Genomic DNA, 16442 nt, shown 5'->3' on the forward strand with positions numbered 1-16442 from the left:
CCCGCCACACATCCTGTGTGTACATATGCACTGGCTGTCGTGTATACATTTATGCAGTATAACACCAATTACCAATTAAACTATTGTGTTGTTTGTCAATTAAAAGTTACTTGCCTTTTTATTTAGTTATAACTTTTTTATTTTTCAATGTACTAGAAGAAAAACTTATAGAATAGTGATTTTATCAGTACATCATCACATTTTCATTCGTCATGTGTTGTATTCCATAACACTTATTTGCTTAAAGTTAAAGGAGTTGAAAGTCAAGTATTCATTTATTTTCAAACATTTTGTGAAATAAAGATAATGTTTATCGGTAATGATATAAAGATTTTTTTCATTTATTTCCATTAAATCATTGTAATCAAAATTAGCATTATATTTTTATCTATTTTTCATATCTTATTTAATTTTCAAATGACATCCGTCATTACTTATGTCTTCTAGTAAGAGTGAAAAAAAGTTTCATCTTAACGACAGAAGTTGGGACCCATACATCCAGGTCCAGGATTTGAGGGGGGTTGGCCCAAGTATCTATTAAATTCTTCGTGATGATTTTGGTAACAAATACGTTCCACTTATCCTAAAATAACATTGATAAAATCAATATAAAGTTTCCTTGGCATTGTATTCAAAAACTCTGACATACCGTGTGTCCTGTGAAAGCCGTAGTAATCGTGATCAGCCGGTAGTCAGTTTTGATGCATCGCTGTCTTTAATCAACTGCTCAAATTCAATACCTGCATGATATCAGTATTCCTCAATTCATCCTTTAGCTCAGTTCAATATTTATCTGATAACCTTGAAAATTAAATACTTGGTGCAAAATATAAAGCCAATCTTCCTCTGTAGCTATACCGTCAACCATTTTGCCCTTCGATGCTAGCTATAGTGACTCAAATCTAGTGTTCTTAATCGGCAAAATTTTAGAAGAAACTAGAGGAAAACCCTGGTTAGCCAATCATATTAGGTATTTCTTTATTACCTCGTCACATTCAAGTAAAGCTATCGGTAATCATTTAGGTATAGTTCCGTACGCAACTGGGCAACCCCCGTAAACAAAGGTTATACCAAGTGCCTATGATGCACTTGGCAGTGGGAACCAGTTTTGTATAAGCAGCATATAAGCAGGATAAGGGTTAATAGTTCCGCTGGTGCCATGGAGCTGGAAATTTGTGGGGATGTTAAGGAAGGGTTGTCACTTTTCTGCATGGTAAAAACTTTGACATATGGCAATATCATTGTTTTCCTGAAAAACATCTGCTCTAATTTGCCTGAAATGATCATGAGATTTTCCTGTATAAGCGTTGTTATACCCCCGCAACGAAGTTAGGGGGGTATACTGGAATCAGGTTGTCCGTCCGTCCGTCCGTCCGTCTGTCTGTAGACGCATTTTGTCCGGACAACTCCTCCTAAACTGATGGGCCGATTTCAATGAAACTTCACACAAATAAAGAGGAACATGTGTAGATGTGCATGCCACTTTATTTTTCTCAAAATTATGGTTGCTATGGCAACTGGTCACTATAAACAGGTTTTCTGATAAGAACCATAACTTAAAGTTTATCCGGACAACTCCTCATAAACCAAAGGGCTGATTTCAATGAAACTTCACACAAATATAGAGGAACATGTGTAGATGTGCATGCCACTTTATTTTTCTCAAAATTATGGTTGCTATGGCAACTGGTCACTATAAACAGGTTTTCTGATAAGAACCATCACTTTAAGGTTATCCGGACAACTCCTCCTAAACCGATAGGCCGATTTCAATGAAACTTCACACAAATATAGAGGACCATGTGTAGATGTGCATGCCACTTTATTTTTCTCAAAATTATGGTTGCTATGGCAACTGGTCACTATAAACAGGTTTTCTGATAAGAACCATAACTTTAAGTTTGTCCGGACAACTCCTCCTAAACTGATGGGCCGATTTCAATGAAACTTCACACTAATATAGAGGAACATGTGTAGATGTGCATGCCACTTTATTTTCTCAAAATTATGGTTGCTATGGCAACTGGTCACTATAAACAGGTTTTCTGATAAGAACCATAACTTTAAGTTTGTCCAGACAACTCCTCTTAAACCAAAGTGCCGATTTCAATGAAACTTTTCACAAATATAGAGGAACATGTGTAGATGTGTATGCCACTTTTGTTTTTTTTTTTTTTTTTTTTTTAAATATGGTTGCTATGTCAACTGGTCACTATATTACTGGGTTATCTTATTAAGCCTTCCATTTCACCATTGCAGATTGCGGGGGTATTAGTCAGCCATCTTGGCGACAGTTCTAGTTGTTTTGGGGTTTGCTGAGCAATCCAAGTGGGCCACCATGGTCAACATACAGCATTGCACAATCCCAATTGTTTAGGGTCAGATCACCATTTAAGCCCATGGGCTTCTTGTTTGTTTCGCCATTGTGCATGTGAAGGAGAAAAATCAAGACAAATGAAAACATTGAAGATTCTGTTTTGCTTTTGGTGTCGACATTGAAGTTATTATGTTTTTAGCTCTCCTGCTCGAAGGGCAAAAGAGTGAATGCCACGGTACGATGACTGACCATCTCTTTGGTTGTCCTTCAACTATTTCCTTTAAAACAACTTCTTCTCAATTACCATGAGATGAGGTTCAAAGAAGTTCAAAGGGGTCAAATATGCTAAAATCTTTAAATGAATTATCATCAATAATATAGCCAGGAGGCTCAGTGAGTTGATATTCAGTCTGGAACATTCTCGGGTGAAGAACACCCAAATTTGTTTGAATGAATGTCATTGACCTACATTCAAGGTCACAGGGATCAAATAGGCTATCATCTTCAAACAATGATTCTCCCTAGCCAAGATACTCTGGGACCTGATATTGGGCCAATGGCTAGCTGGAATGAAGGACTACAAATTCATATCCATACATATACCTAGCCTACTCTTCAGACTGGTATATGAATAAAATGGTGATCAACTTAACATCTGTATAAATGACCTAGATCATCTTCAAAGGTGTTCTAGAAACCGGTGAATGATATAGGCCGATTTGGTTGCATTAAGGTTAGTTACTAAGTACTAATTAGTGAGATGATGGGTTGTGTAATTGAACCAATATAATGTCTTTTTTATAAGATCATATTTTAGAGATTATTAATTGAATGTTTTGATTTTTTTTTTTTTTTTTTTCCTTTTTGCATGAAGCTTCTATGGCATAAGATAAACCGAATACTGTGAATGATATGGTCCTACCACCACCACCACCCCTCCCCCTCCCCTTGTCCCCGAGGGGCAGGGCTTAAAAGGGTCAAATAACAATTTCAAAAAATCCTCTTCTCAAGATCCAGATATAGTAAAATCAAATTCTCTTCATAAATGGAAGGGTCATAAAGTGCTTTACCAAAATTGTGTAATTATTCATGACCCTGGGATCTCGGGTTTCCCTCTGGGGAGGAGGTAAACTTTTCTTATTTTATATATCGAAATCACATTAATTATCATTAATCTACCTTACATTAGAAATAATTCCAACTTGGTTACTATAGAATTATCATTATGGGACGGTAGTTTGATGGTGTGTGGACAAATCTGCCACAAAAAAAACCCCAAAGGGTGTTGGGCAGCTAGGGTAAAAAAGAGTCAAACTGACAGAAATTTAGAAAATCTTCTTCTTAATAATTATCCAAATGTGAAATTCATGACCTTAGGGCATCACATTTCCCCTGGGGAGGGGGTAATTTTTCTATTAATGATAGTTTATATAGGGACATGACATTTATGAGCATTATTTGTCAAATTTTAATTGGAAACATTTCCAACTTGGTTATGATTATCAGTATTCATGGAATGACTTTGATGAAATGCACATATTGGCCCTGCTGGACCCCAAGGAGCTGTTGGACTGGACTTAAATGGTCAAAGTTGAATTTCAACAGTGATTCCTTAACATTCCTTCATGTATATAAGGTTATGTGGGTTTTTTGTTGTATTACCCCATCATATGTAACTTTTTACCATATTATATATTTTGAGTAAAATTGCATACTTCATTGAAAATCACATAACTGTTAAGGTCCTTAAACCTCCTTTTTATTGATTATGAAATTAGCAAGAATCCAAATTGACTGGAAATTTTGTAAATGTCTTCAGAGAATCAAATAGAGTGTATATTCAACATATAATGCAGGTTTCTGCTTCATTTAATAAGACTTTTCAAGGGTAATGCTATTTGAATTCTATGAGAAGTTTCAATCAACTTAATCAGTCTCCCAGAAAGTTTCTCTGTCATTAGGGTACTGAAGAGTGTTTAGTGTTAAATGTCTGTAACTGATAGAATGCTTCATTCTTAATTCACTCTGTAATCATTGCGAACATCTGTTATTTCTTCCCTGAAAAACAAAATTGCAGAGTTTGAGATATGTGTCTTGTTTATTGTTAACAGTGTCCACACTAGCCGTGAGTAATGTTGAGGTGGTAACGGAGGGAACAGATACAGTCAACATCAGCTGGACACCTCCATCACAATACACTGATCAGGTCAACAGGTACGAGGTACACTGGACACCTACTGAGACCATCAGTGGTAAAACATTCTACAATGCCCAACTGACCACAGCTGTACAGTTGGCGGGGTTTACACCAGGTCAGACCTATATCTTCTCTGTCAACTCTGTGGAGTCTGGAAGTCGTGCCCAGGAACAAAGTTATTCTACTTCAACTCCTCCTACAACAATGAGTAAGTCTTGAAAGTTATCAATTGAATAAACAAAAATAAAGTGTGATTTCTGGTTTGTAGCCAATCATACCCAATATCTAAAAGCCAACCAGTCATACTAGGAAATCAACCGAGTAACTTAAAACATTACCTGTGACTAAATAGTGAAATCGTTACTTCATAAAGGTCATTATTGTGATGATCATCTTTGTTACAGTGACCTATGTATGGGAGTATTCAATCTTTGAAAATAATAAGATATATTAAGATGAAACCAGCAGATGTCTGTATCTCTATATAAATATCTAATATATTTATATATCTGATGAAACCTGAAAAATAAATGTATCAACCACCAGCAGTATGTAATGCAATGGAATTATATGATGATGACCTTGATGTTAAGGTCAAATAATTTCAAAATTTTCAGTACAATTTTGTTCAAACACTAGTAATGATTACGTTTTTAGCAAAATACATATCAGAATGATCTATATAGTGTAGTTCACTGACAAGTTCAGGTAACGGATCATGGGTCAAAAATGTGCAGTAAATATACATTTACACAACAAAATAACAAACGATGTAAGATAAATTTACAGTATTTATTAAAAAGTTTGCAGATAAGGGGTGCATATCACCTTAGCAGTTACCTCCCTTGGACCGGGTGGGGTATAGCCGTGGGCTATTTGAACCCCGTAATGCTGAAGAGCATGGTGCTGAAAAGCTATGGCCAACAACCCGTTGAGAACATGACTTGGAGGTATGGCTGACCTGAAGCTCATGGGTACCATAGCCTGGTCGCTCAAGTGTCCAGGAGTCGGCAAGAGTTGGGAGTTACATCACTTAGGCTTGGGGTTCGACTTGCTGTCTTACCCTGGGCCAGATAGAGTTGATGTATGCAGTCCAGCTAACCCTTGGTTCTGGGGTTGGATTGACCGATTTGTGGTGTATAGCAGTAGTCTGGCATCATTAATAGTCCATGTTATTATGTTATTACATGGTGTCAGTTTACTGCCATAGGCCCAAAGGAGTATGAGAGACATGGTTTATAAGCATGTGATGATACGAGGACCCCAAAGAGGGAATGTAGGGTATGAGACACCTTTATCCCCAGCGCCACCGGGAGAATATGACATAATTGAGAAGATATGCAGCAAGTCATAGATAAATTCTGGCAGAATGCCTCAGTATTGAATATAGTTATTGTCCTAAGAGGTACTTAGGTGTAAAAGAAAACAGGGTACTAATGTCAATGACTAGTAAACCTTAGTTCGGTTCTGTATCCCAATTCGGAATGTCCAGATGTAATCCTTACAAGAATGCTGGCCTGCATGGCTACAGAATGTGTTCTGTTACCTTCGTTTCTGTTAGTTGTTGAGTATGAGGGCCGTAATAGTACCGTTTAGATATACTCGCCCTAAACGAATACACACATATATCCAATCTGAATGGTGACAGATAAGCACATTTACACACATATAAATCCAATGGAATATGCACATAAATCCTGTGTGAATGATGACAGATTAGCACATCAATATACTTGTTAATCCAGTAGAATATATAGTACTCATTATAGATATACTCGCCCTATAAAGAGTACACACTTAGACACTCCTGAACACAGAAGGCAGCCACTAGGCTACTAAGTATCAGGTGAAATCTTGCACATTTCTGCTTGAGCTTTCCGGAGAATATGATGAGGGGTGCGGATGTATCGACAGTAGCTATCCGATTGCCAGCGTCCGAGCACTTTGATGAGGTGATCGGGGACATCTGACTGGGTGGCAGTAGTTGCGGTTCCTATTCTGAAGGAATGTCCTGTGTATAGTGAATGATTTAGACCTAGTCGGATCAAGGTCTGTCTTAGTTTGTTGATGAAAACATGTCGAGTCAAGGCAGCAGAATGAATGGAAAATAGGGGGTCTGAAGGACGACAACCATTCATAAATCTTTCTGTCAGCATTCTGATGACAGCAGCTACAGCACATACATGGTGATGGGTGCGGAACAGGTGAATAGTGACTCCTTGTTGAAAGGGGTCGGTTTTGGACACCTAGAGGCGCAATGACATGCTGTTACTGGTGCTACTTGTATGTCACTGATACACAAGTGAATTGAAGAATCAAATATGTTAGTGGTGCATGTGAATTCTCCACACCGTAAGAACGAGAAGAGGGCCACACAGCAGGCAGCCTCCATAGTAGTGTCTGTGGCAGGATCGAAAACACCCTGTCGAAATGCTGAGCATAACTTAGACAATATGTTGAAAGTTTTGGGGAGTCTAGGTTTTACCGGAGTTCCCTGTAGTTTCTTTAATCCCCGTAATATGGTCTGGAGTCGGTAAAGTGGTAACCCATGAGTATTCACAAGCGGGTTGCTGAGCCCCTGCATAGTACAATGGAACTTAATTCTGTATAGATACAGCGTAATTGTAGAATATTTCAATCTGAGGTTATGATAACAATGAGTCACGAAGAGTATTAATAATTCTTCTGTAACGTTGGTAAACACACTTGCTTGGTTGTTTATACCATTCATGAGGATGATTTACTTCTTGAAACAGGAAACACCTGATGTGTAGGTAGTTCTAGTCGAATGAGCCACTGCAGCATTCCATAGGTCACGCACTGCTGGTTCTAGTATAGAGGCACATTGTCGTAATCTGGAATGGGATTTTTGGCTCTTCTCTGCTGCTGGTGCCAAGTCGTGGAACTGGTCCATTTGGAAATGAGATAAGGCATCGGCAATATTATTCTGTTTTCCAGGGATATGCATGGCTGTAAGAACGAAGTTGTGGATAAAAGTACACCAAGTTAAACGTCGCATAAATGGCATGATATAAGCGCATTTAGAACGTCCTTTCCTGATGATATCAACAGTTGCTTGATTGTCACAGTGTAGTCTAATTCTGAGACCTGACCACTTGTGTCCCCATATCATACAGGCCAGTACGATAGGATATAGTTCCATGAAAGCAATTGACATTTTAGAACTGTCCAAGGATATTTGATGTGGCCAGTGACCGTGGAACCACTGACCGTCATAAAATGCACCAAATTGCCATTGTTCGTTCAGCTACCACATTTGGTCTGTCGATTGTAAGAAAGTCATCCAGGTAGTGAATTATGTATTCTATCTGATAGTTAGTTGATAAAATCCAACAGAGAGCGGTTGATAAAAGGTCAAAGATCTTAGGACTGGTACGACACCCAAAAGTGAATTTGGTATAAAAATAGTATTGTTGTTTCCAGCATATACCGTAGAAAGGCCAGAGTTTTGGAGAAACAGGTATAAGTTTAAAGGCATCTGTTATGTCCAGTTTACACAGCTTGGAGTGTCTTCATGTATGCTGGATTTGATTTATGGCATCATCAATACTAATGTATGACAATGAGTATTCCTCTTTAGTGATTAATTCATTGATGCTGTTACCTTTGGAGTCATGGGGGGCAGAAAGGTCCGCGATTAGGCGTTTCTTGTCAGAGTACTTCCCTGTCGTTATTCCAATTGGGTTGATCCTGTATATATCAAAAAGTGGTTCTGTATAAGGGCCAGTTAAGAATTTCTTGTTAACTTCGTTAGTTATAAGTTCATCGACAATGTCTGGTTCAGAAGTGGCACTTTTTAAGTTCTTGCAGATTAGAGATGTGTCCGGTAGTGCAGACATTCCCGTGTCAAAGCCGTCTGATAATCCAGAACTCAAAGACTGCACAAAGTTCTTATCAGGGTGGGTTTTTTTTAGGTCTCTCTCTAGTGCTGCTATATTGATAGGAGTTGACGCCTTGAAATCCTGGAGGTTGGCCTTTTGTCATTGTTTAGCTGATTCGTTTGTTTTATGTGTTTTAGTTGATTTAATTGAAGATTTCTCGATGTGAAGGTAGGGGCAATTGTCACGGTTTCAGCCATCTTGGTCGTTGTAATTGTTGCAGACCTCTTTACCATGGTGAATGACCCTGGTCCTTCCTTTACTGTCTGTGTTGCTGTCCCCATTCCTATTGTTTCCTTTATGGTTTTTTGCTGATGATCCTAGGCCATTCAAAATGAGAGGACAGAAGTCTTCGGTATGATTCATGTTGTTGCACAGTTTGCAGCTGTTACTCCTAAATCCGGAACATATCGTGGTGTAAAGTTGATTGTCCCGAATCGCCCAGTTGACCTTAATGCCACACTGGTGTAAAAGTGCTGCGGCCCTAGTGGCGAAAGCTTTATGGTATTCATAGAATACAGGACCAGGATATGTTGTGGCTAGTTCTACTATGTCTCCTGTCTGTGATTAGGGTAATATTCACACATGATGCTCCTATAGATTTACATGGACATGGGTCTGTTTGGAGCGGGACAGTACGCACCCCAACTTCAGTGAATCGATTGTAGCGTGTGCAATCATAGTCATAAGATGGCAGTAATAGTAGAGCTAAGTTGACGTCCTTACCTTCTATTATCTGCTGGCGTATGGCTTGAGGTATGACTTCTATTGAGATTCGGCAGTAATAGTAGAGCTAAGTTGACGTCCTTACCTTCTATTATCTGCTGGCGTATGGCTTGAGGTATGACTTCTATTGAGATTCTGATGAAATTCCTGTCTGTTGTAGAAGGACATCAGGCTGAGGCACATAATTGTTTGGTATGCCTCCTGCTACAGCTGGGGGCTCTAAGGTCGGTGAGGTTGGTGAGGTCATTGAGGTCGCAGTCAGGACATGACCTGGTACAGCTGGGGACTGTCCCGCTGCTACTGTATTTTGGCAGTATTAATTGCTCCAGCCTGGTTACATGTGCTTGTAGAGCCTTCATTGCCTCATTTGATGAGGGATTCCTGCTGTGGTAGCCAGGCTGTGTAATGTCATTATCTGTAGGTGGTATCAAATCACTGTTACCATCACTAACACTGGTATTATTTTCTTTGTACAGTTTGACCAGCATAGTTTTGGTAAAACCACTTGGTGGTCTGATGTTCTGCTCCAGCAGTCGTGTCCTTATTTCACCTATAGTCCAGTTTTCTGCCTTATTAGAGTCCCAGTTGCTGACATTACCACCTGTCGTACTGACAGCAGAATAGAGAGTATCGTTACTGTCTTCACAAGGTTGACCTTTTCCACGTCCTGACATATCTATAACTGATGAGTGTTTTGGAAGAATGTCTTGCTGAGGATGTGTCTGTTAAGTTGTGACAATTTCGGTGAATGGATGAAGTTGTAGCAGTCTCTGATGAGAGGCCAACAAAACACAGAGTTTTGGAATATGACTGTTTGTTCCAGCAGTTAGAACAACAATGGCAATTTGGATAGAATTTCTGAGGAGAAATTGACATTAGCCATGTGACCGAGCGTGGTCTTCTGATTGGATCTCTTGACATCCTTACCTTGTTAGTAAGGGGCTGTTTAATTAGAATATGTAAATTAGGTGCAGGAGTGAAACCTCCCTTCATAGATAACCGTAGGGTCAGGGAGGTCATGGTAGAGCCAGACTGGTCAAGACTGAATGAAAAGGGTAATTAGATTCCCCAAGATAACATCTGCATGCAAGTCTTATCTGTGCCCATTACATTCAGACTGGGAAGTTGCTTTGATAAGGTTTGTTTATCTGAGAGACAGAGAACATAAAGACTAGCAGGTGCTTTGAGTATATATTTGCACATGTGTGCAGTTGACAAGCGGACATGAGATGTCCTTTGATACAGTTTATTTAGCCTTGGCATGACCTGTACTGGTCAGCAAGGAGGAGCATAAATCTCCAAAAGCTTCAAGTGAAGCCATGCAGTGTGTTAAATTGACTGTGTTTGGATGACAGGCAGGCCCTATATCTGCTGTGTAAACCTGCCTAATATTTAATATTAGACTTTAAATATTTTGAATGGTAAATATTTTGCTGTGATATTACGAAACAGAATTATCATAATGAAATGAAAAAATGCATGATGAAAGGTTATTATTAGATTAACTTTCAATATTTGATTGGCTGACAGACAACCATCTTCAAAATTAATTTGAATGTGGAAGCAGTTGTCAGTTTTTCTTTGTGGATCTACAAAATTATATGGCTATATAATTATCATTATCAATTATATGTTCAAGCTTGTTATCACTATTTCTCAAAAAGTTCTTGATGGATCATTCTCAGATTTTTAGGTCACCTGTGATGAGGTCTCAGTTGACCTACATTGTATTGCAATCGCTTTTTGTTTGGTGGCGTCCGGCATATGTCGTCCATAGAGTCATCCATCGTAAACAATTAACATTTTAAACTTCTTCTGAATAGCCAACGAGCTCTTGGGTTGATAAAAATGGCTGTCGAATACTGTTTTTAGTCTTGGATTTTCCAATTGAAAATTGATAGTGAAATCTGCAATTGCTTTTACATTTGATACTTAAAATGAAAGAATGATACTTTAAAATGAAAGAATAATACTTCTGATTTGTTCGTTATTTCCGAGAAATAGGCCACACAAAAATGACCGTACTGGTTGAGTTGGTGAAGAGATTATGGGACGAAACCAAACGTTAGCTTGTTTCTGCAACAGAGATTCCAATAGCAATAAAAATAACTTAAGTTTTTAAATCAGTCGATAGTGAAATGCTTGAACAAAGTATATAACATGAACGTGCAATTTAACAAGTCACCGGAACAGATACGGTAGACAATTTATTCATTAGTCAGGCAATTTTCGTGACAAGTTTCTTCTAAGGAAAGTTGTCAAATCTCTAATCAGGAAACAGATCAGTTATTACATAGAGAAAAAAAACAGTAAATTGGGTACAATTTAAAAACTAAGGAACCAAAATAAACTGGGTAAGTAATTAACAGGAATCTAATATAAAGGGAATCGTGATGTGGTTTATCATGAAACATGACTGACATCACAGATTAATCAATCTAAGAATTAAACTTAATCATAGTATGCCAATTCAAGTGAGGTTTAAAAACGTAATTCTTCATTCAGGAAGGCACTTAAAAACATTAAAAATGTCTTCTTATTACATGCCATTATATTTATATAATATTTGCTTTTCTCCTGTATTTCAATCCCTCATGCAAAGCACCTATAAGTGGCCTCGACACTTTGATTAACAGGAAAAGAGGAAATGGAGGGAAAAGAAGAGACAGATCATATCTTACATGTAACAATAATGATCATTCAGTGGTCGGCACCAATATTCATCTAGGATCTGTTGTATATGTTGGTTTCCATTCTTTACAAATCAATAAGAGAAGATGAAGAAAGATCAATTTTTCATATGCAATATAGATCCAGAAAAGACCATTTATTGGGGGATGAGAATGATGTGAATTGTGAATGATGCATCAAAAAAACCTTTGTATTGTAATTTTTATCTTTTATTTTCTTCAGTTGTGAAAGATACATAAAAAAACGCGGATATGTACATGGTTCTTATTAAATAGATTTGATTGATTTAATCATCTATTTGCACCCATGTAAAATCCTACAAATATGAAATTTGACAGATGTGGCCAGCTACCACTACCGATAATATGTTTGCAAATAACTTGAAAATATCCTGGGTAGTGGATGCACATTCTTGAATGCATCAATATACCTAGAATTGTGTATAAATAGAAGCCATGAACTCGTAATTCAACTTACAACGTCGGAGGGCTGACAACCAAACTGAGGAGAAAGTGAACATACCTGCGAAAATTGTACCATATTCGGAGAAACTGTCAGAGTTTGTAGATTATTATTTAAAACCTTTAGCAGCAATTACAGACTCATACCTGCAAGACACCAATTCTTTCCTACGTAAAGTCCAGGAGATAGGTATATTACCACAAGGGAGTTTATTATGTACGGCAGATGTGTCGTCGCTGTACACATCTATCCCACACAGAGAAGGAATTCGAGCATCAAAAGAACTATTGGATAATAGAGATGATAAGAACCCAGCGACATGGATTATTTTGAGAATGATGGCACTTTTCCTTACTAATAACTGTTTTAGATTCAATGAGGAATACTTCGTACAGGGACAAGGCACAACAATGGGAACGAAAATGGCACCGAACTACGCGATAATATTCATGGACTATTGGGAGAGAAAATTTCTGTCTATATGTTCAAAAACCCCTTTAGTATGGTGGAGATACATTGATGATGTTTTTTTCATTTGGACCCATTCCCGAGAGGACCTTTCCCCCTTTTTGGATTCAATGAACTCATGTCACGAGACCATTAAATTAACAGCAGAAGTTAGTACCACATCGGTGGACTTTTTAGATACCACTGTGTTTCTACGGGGAGACAACACTCTGGGCACAAAAGTGTATAATAAACCCACGAACGCGTTCATGTACTTGGATTACCATAGTTGCCACCCTAAACACCAAAAGAATAATATACCGTACGCTCAAGCGTTGCGGGTGAGAAAAATATGCAGTGAAGACACGGACTTTGAAGAAGAGTGTAAGAAGTTGTTAAATAGGTTTTTGAACAGATCATATCGTAGGGATTTAATTATGGAAGCCATGGATAAAGCGAGGAAGGTAACACGGAGTTCATTATTAACTGAAAAAACGGTAACCAGAAATGAGAATTTGATACCATTTGTATTACCATATAATCCCGTGAACCCACCGGTATCAAAAATTTATAATTTTGTAAAGGTAAATATGATTTTGATTGTACATTACTTAAATGAAATTATCGCCCCTTAGAACAAATAAGAGTCACGTGATATGTGCACCACTTTGAGTGTACTTCAGGGGTTATAAATTGTTGTATCTTTGCCCTGACGAGCCGTAACTGGCGAAACCGGTCGGCAAGAAATAAAAGTTTAATAATCTATTCAAGTTTTGAAGCTGTTGAATGTTGAGAAACACTCCTTTTTATATATTTGTCAGCTTACAATAAAGGTGTATCCTTAACTAGTTGTCTGATTTTGATATCGTGATCAAATAAACTTGTAAGTTTTAACAGCAGAATTCAGCAATGGTCTGTATTTCTGAAGTACGGCTTGTCACGAGAATACTGATTAGGTGATGGAAATCAGATCACATAGAAATGGTATGATCACAGGATTGTGTAGGATAGATCACATATAATTGGTATGATCACAGGATTGTGTAGGATATTGCTGACAGGATTAGATCTATTATATGTCCTGTTGTTTGGCATCCTATTGTTTGGTATTCTATTGTTTGATTTTGTAATTGTACAACTTTTCTTCCTTGTAGAACCGACAACGCCATCAGGGTTTACAACGACAGATGTTGATGGTCCAGTGATAACATTATCTTGGGCCCTTCCTATTGGTATCAGTACTAGTTATGATGTCATAACTACACCAACACTAAATCCCACCACTACAAATACAGAATCTATAACCTACAGTACTGGGGTATTAGACGGACAGAGGTACAATATCACTATTACCACAGTAATTGGTAGTGAGAGAAGTGATCCTCTGGAGGCTACATTCAGAACAGTGTCAAAAAGTAAGTACATGGTCCAAGGAGAAGGAAACATTGGTGCCAATTCATTTGAAAGATAAACATATTGAAAGTTGTAGCAGAGATCAGGGTTTACAGTAGAATTAAATTTTTATTGAAAATAATTCTAAACTACAATTAATGTACCCCTGCCAGTGATTAGAGCGATGAATCCTTATCCTGAGGCTTTAGGCTTGAAAGTTATAATAATAGTGAAAAGTAGGCATATTGGGACAACCAAATCTGGCATATATAGGAGACCTCATGGGCCTGTGATCATGCAGTGTCTATCATGAAAGAATTACATACACAGCATTTCAGAACTAATTGATTGACTTCTTCTTTTGTGATTCATGTACATTTATGCAAAGCAGCAATAATTAAAGCTAAGATTATCATTGTTATTGGAGTCTCTCGATACCTGTGATATTACTCTACATATCAAGTGTGTAGGATCTTGGACAGACTTCACAGTATAATTATACAATATTGTCAGGCAATACGAAGCACAGAATAAAAACATAATCAAATTGAAAACTACATATACAATGTATATAAACTATACTCTATCACCAGAAGATCAGAAAAGTATGTTGATAATACGATTGAATGGAGGACAAGCCAGGAAATTACCATTAAAATCCAATTAACACATGAAACTTGCCAAGACATGTTCAAATGTTTCCATAAAGCCAATCATTAAAGAGATGATAATGTTTAAGGGTACCAATTGATTTTAAGTGAAATTTGATTTCATCGGCTCTGATTTAGTTCTTCTTACAGTTAAGTAGATTATATAATGGTTTCCACCATGTCACATAAAAAAGTTACAGTGCCAGGCATCCTCTGATTACTTTCACTACAACAATCTTATAATACTTCAAAGTTCTCTTCGCAATAAGCCCTCATTCAGCAACCATTGCCAACTGTGTCAGTTCGAAGTGGAGGTCAACTATTTTAAAACCAGTTCATTTATGTTCATGAAGTGTTATAATTATCAGTTGCAAAGTGTAAGATAATGCCTTTAACAGGTAAGCAAAATGTTGTAGCATTATCTTGACAATTATAAAACTACCTGGTAATAGAATGACTCACCTCAATGAGGGTAAGATACCTGGTAAAAGGTTCTTAATCTCAGGGGAAAAGTTCTTCAGTTGGCAAACAGTTTTTTCAAGGCTTGTTTTTTTAATAATAGCTATCTCATCCTAAAAGGAATGAATGATTATTAATCTTTGTGTTGATGTGACATTATTGAATAATTTATTTGCTATCAATGCGCTTTGCCTTAATTGACATTATACATTTGTTATGACTGGGAATCACAGTGTCGAGTTCATGATCATATATTATATAACTGTTAAGCATTATCAAATTCAGAAGTCATTATTCAGGCATACTAATAAGCCTAAGGAGATATTTTAGCAGATTTTGTAAATATATATCACTTGTTTTAGAATGATTTAGTGTTGCCTGTGTATATTTAAACATAAACGAATTTACATGCTATCTATTTTGTAGCCCCAGATCCTCCTACATCACTTAATTGTAAGGCCACCACAGATAAGACCATCACTCTGGCCTGGACAGCCCCCTCCCTGCCGAGGGGAGACATCCAACATTATGTAGTCAAACGCAATGACACTGGTGCTACGTTTACCACGACATCAAGTCTGACAGAGTATACTGTTGATGGTCTACAGCCAGGTAAGATGGAATCAAAATCAGTATTCTTTTAACAGTAACAGTTCTCTTGTATCTGGTTTGATTTTTGAAATCCTTAGGGAGACAAACATGTTTTTAACAGGTTTTCAGTATAACTGGATTAACAACAATGAACTAAATTGTTCATACTGGACTCTTATTCATACGGGTACCAAATCAATGACTATTAGGTATACTTAATATGCAGTTATCTGTCCAAAGGACCAAGATGAGCTTATGCCATACCCCGGCTTCCGTTGTCCGGCTTCCATCTGTCTGTCCGTCAACAATTGACTTCTTCCTCATAACTACTGATTGGAATTAAACAAAAAAAATGACAGATAGCATCGTTATGGGGTGGTGATTCAAAATTGAGCAAATGGTGGGGCTGAGGGGAGGGGGCCAAAAGGGGTCAGTGTGGCTATTAACAACCTCTTCTCTAAAAATAAGCAATGGATATTGCTCATATTTGACTGGTAGCATCCCTTTTGGGTATAGATTCAAAAGTGTACAAATGGCGGGGCTGACCTCTTGATCCTGAGGAGTTGGGCCAAAAGGGGTCAGTTTTCTGTAAATTGACCACTTCTTCTCTA

At 37.6% G+C, this 16442-nt stretch overlaps 2 protein-coding genes across 2 annotated transcripts in view; one reads left to right on the forward strand and one right to left on the reverse strand.

The window, feature by feature from the left end:
* The window catches only part of LOC117327798 (phosphatidylinositol phosphatase PTPRQ-like), a gene marked incomplete at its 5' end in the record, with an annotated part of 49779 nt that extends 33586 nt beyond the window's left edge, over positions 1-16193 (forward strand). The window contains 3 exon segments of the mRNA XM_033884979.1: positions 4429-4722; positions 13894-14154; positions 15667-16193. Of these exon segments, the coding sequence (XP_033740870.1) occupies positions 4429-4722; positions 13894-14154; positions 15667-15884 (773 nt within the window).
* LOC117327797 (platelet binding protein GspB-like) overlaps positions 1-16442 on the reverse strand; it is a gene marked incomplete in the record, with an annotated part of 631084 nt that overhangs the window by 223692 nt on the left and 390950 nt on the right.

The sequence above is a fragment of the Pecten maximus genome, chromosome 5 (assembly GCF_902652985.1).
Source record: "Pecten maximus chromosome 5, xPecMax1.1, whole genome shotgun sequence".
Lineage (NCBI taxonomy): Eukaryota > Metazoa > Mollusca > Bivalvia > Pectinida > Pectinidae > Pecten > Pecten maximus.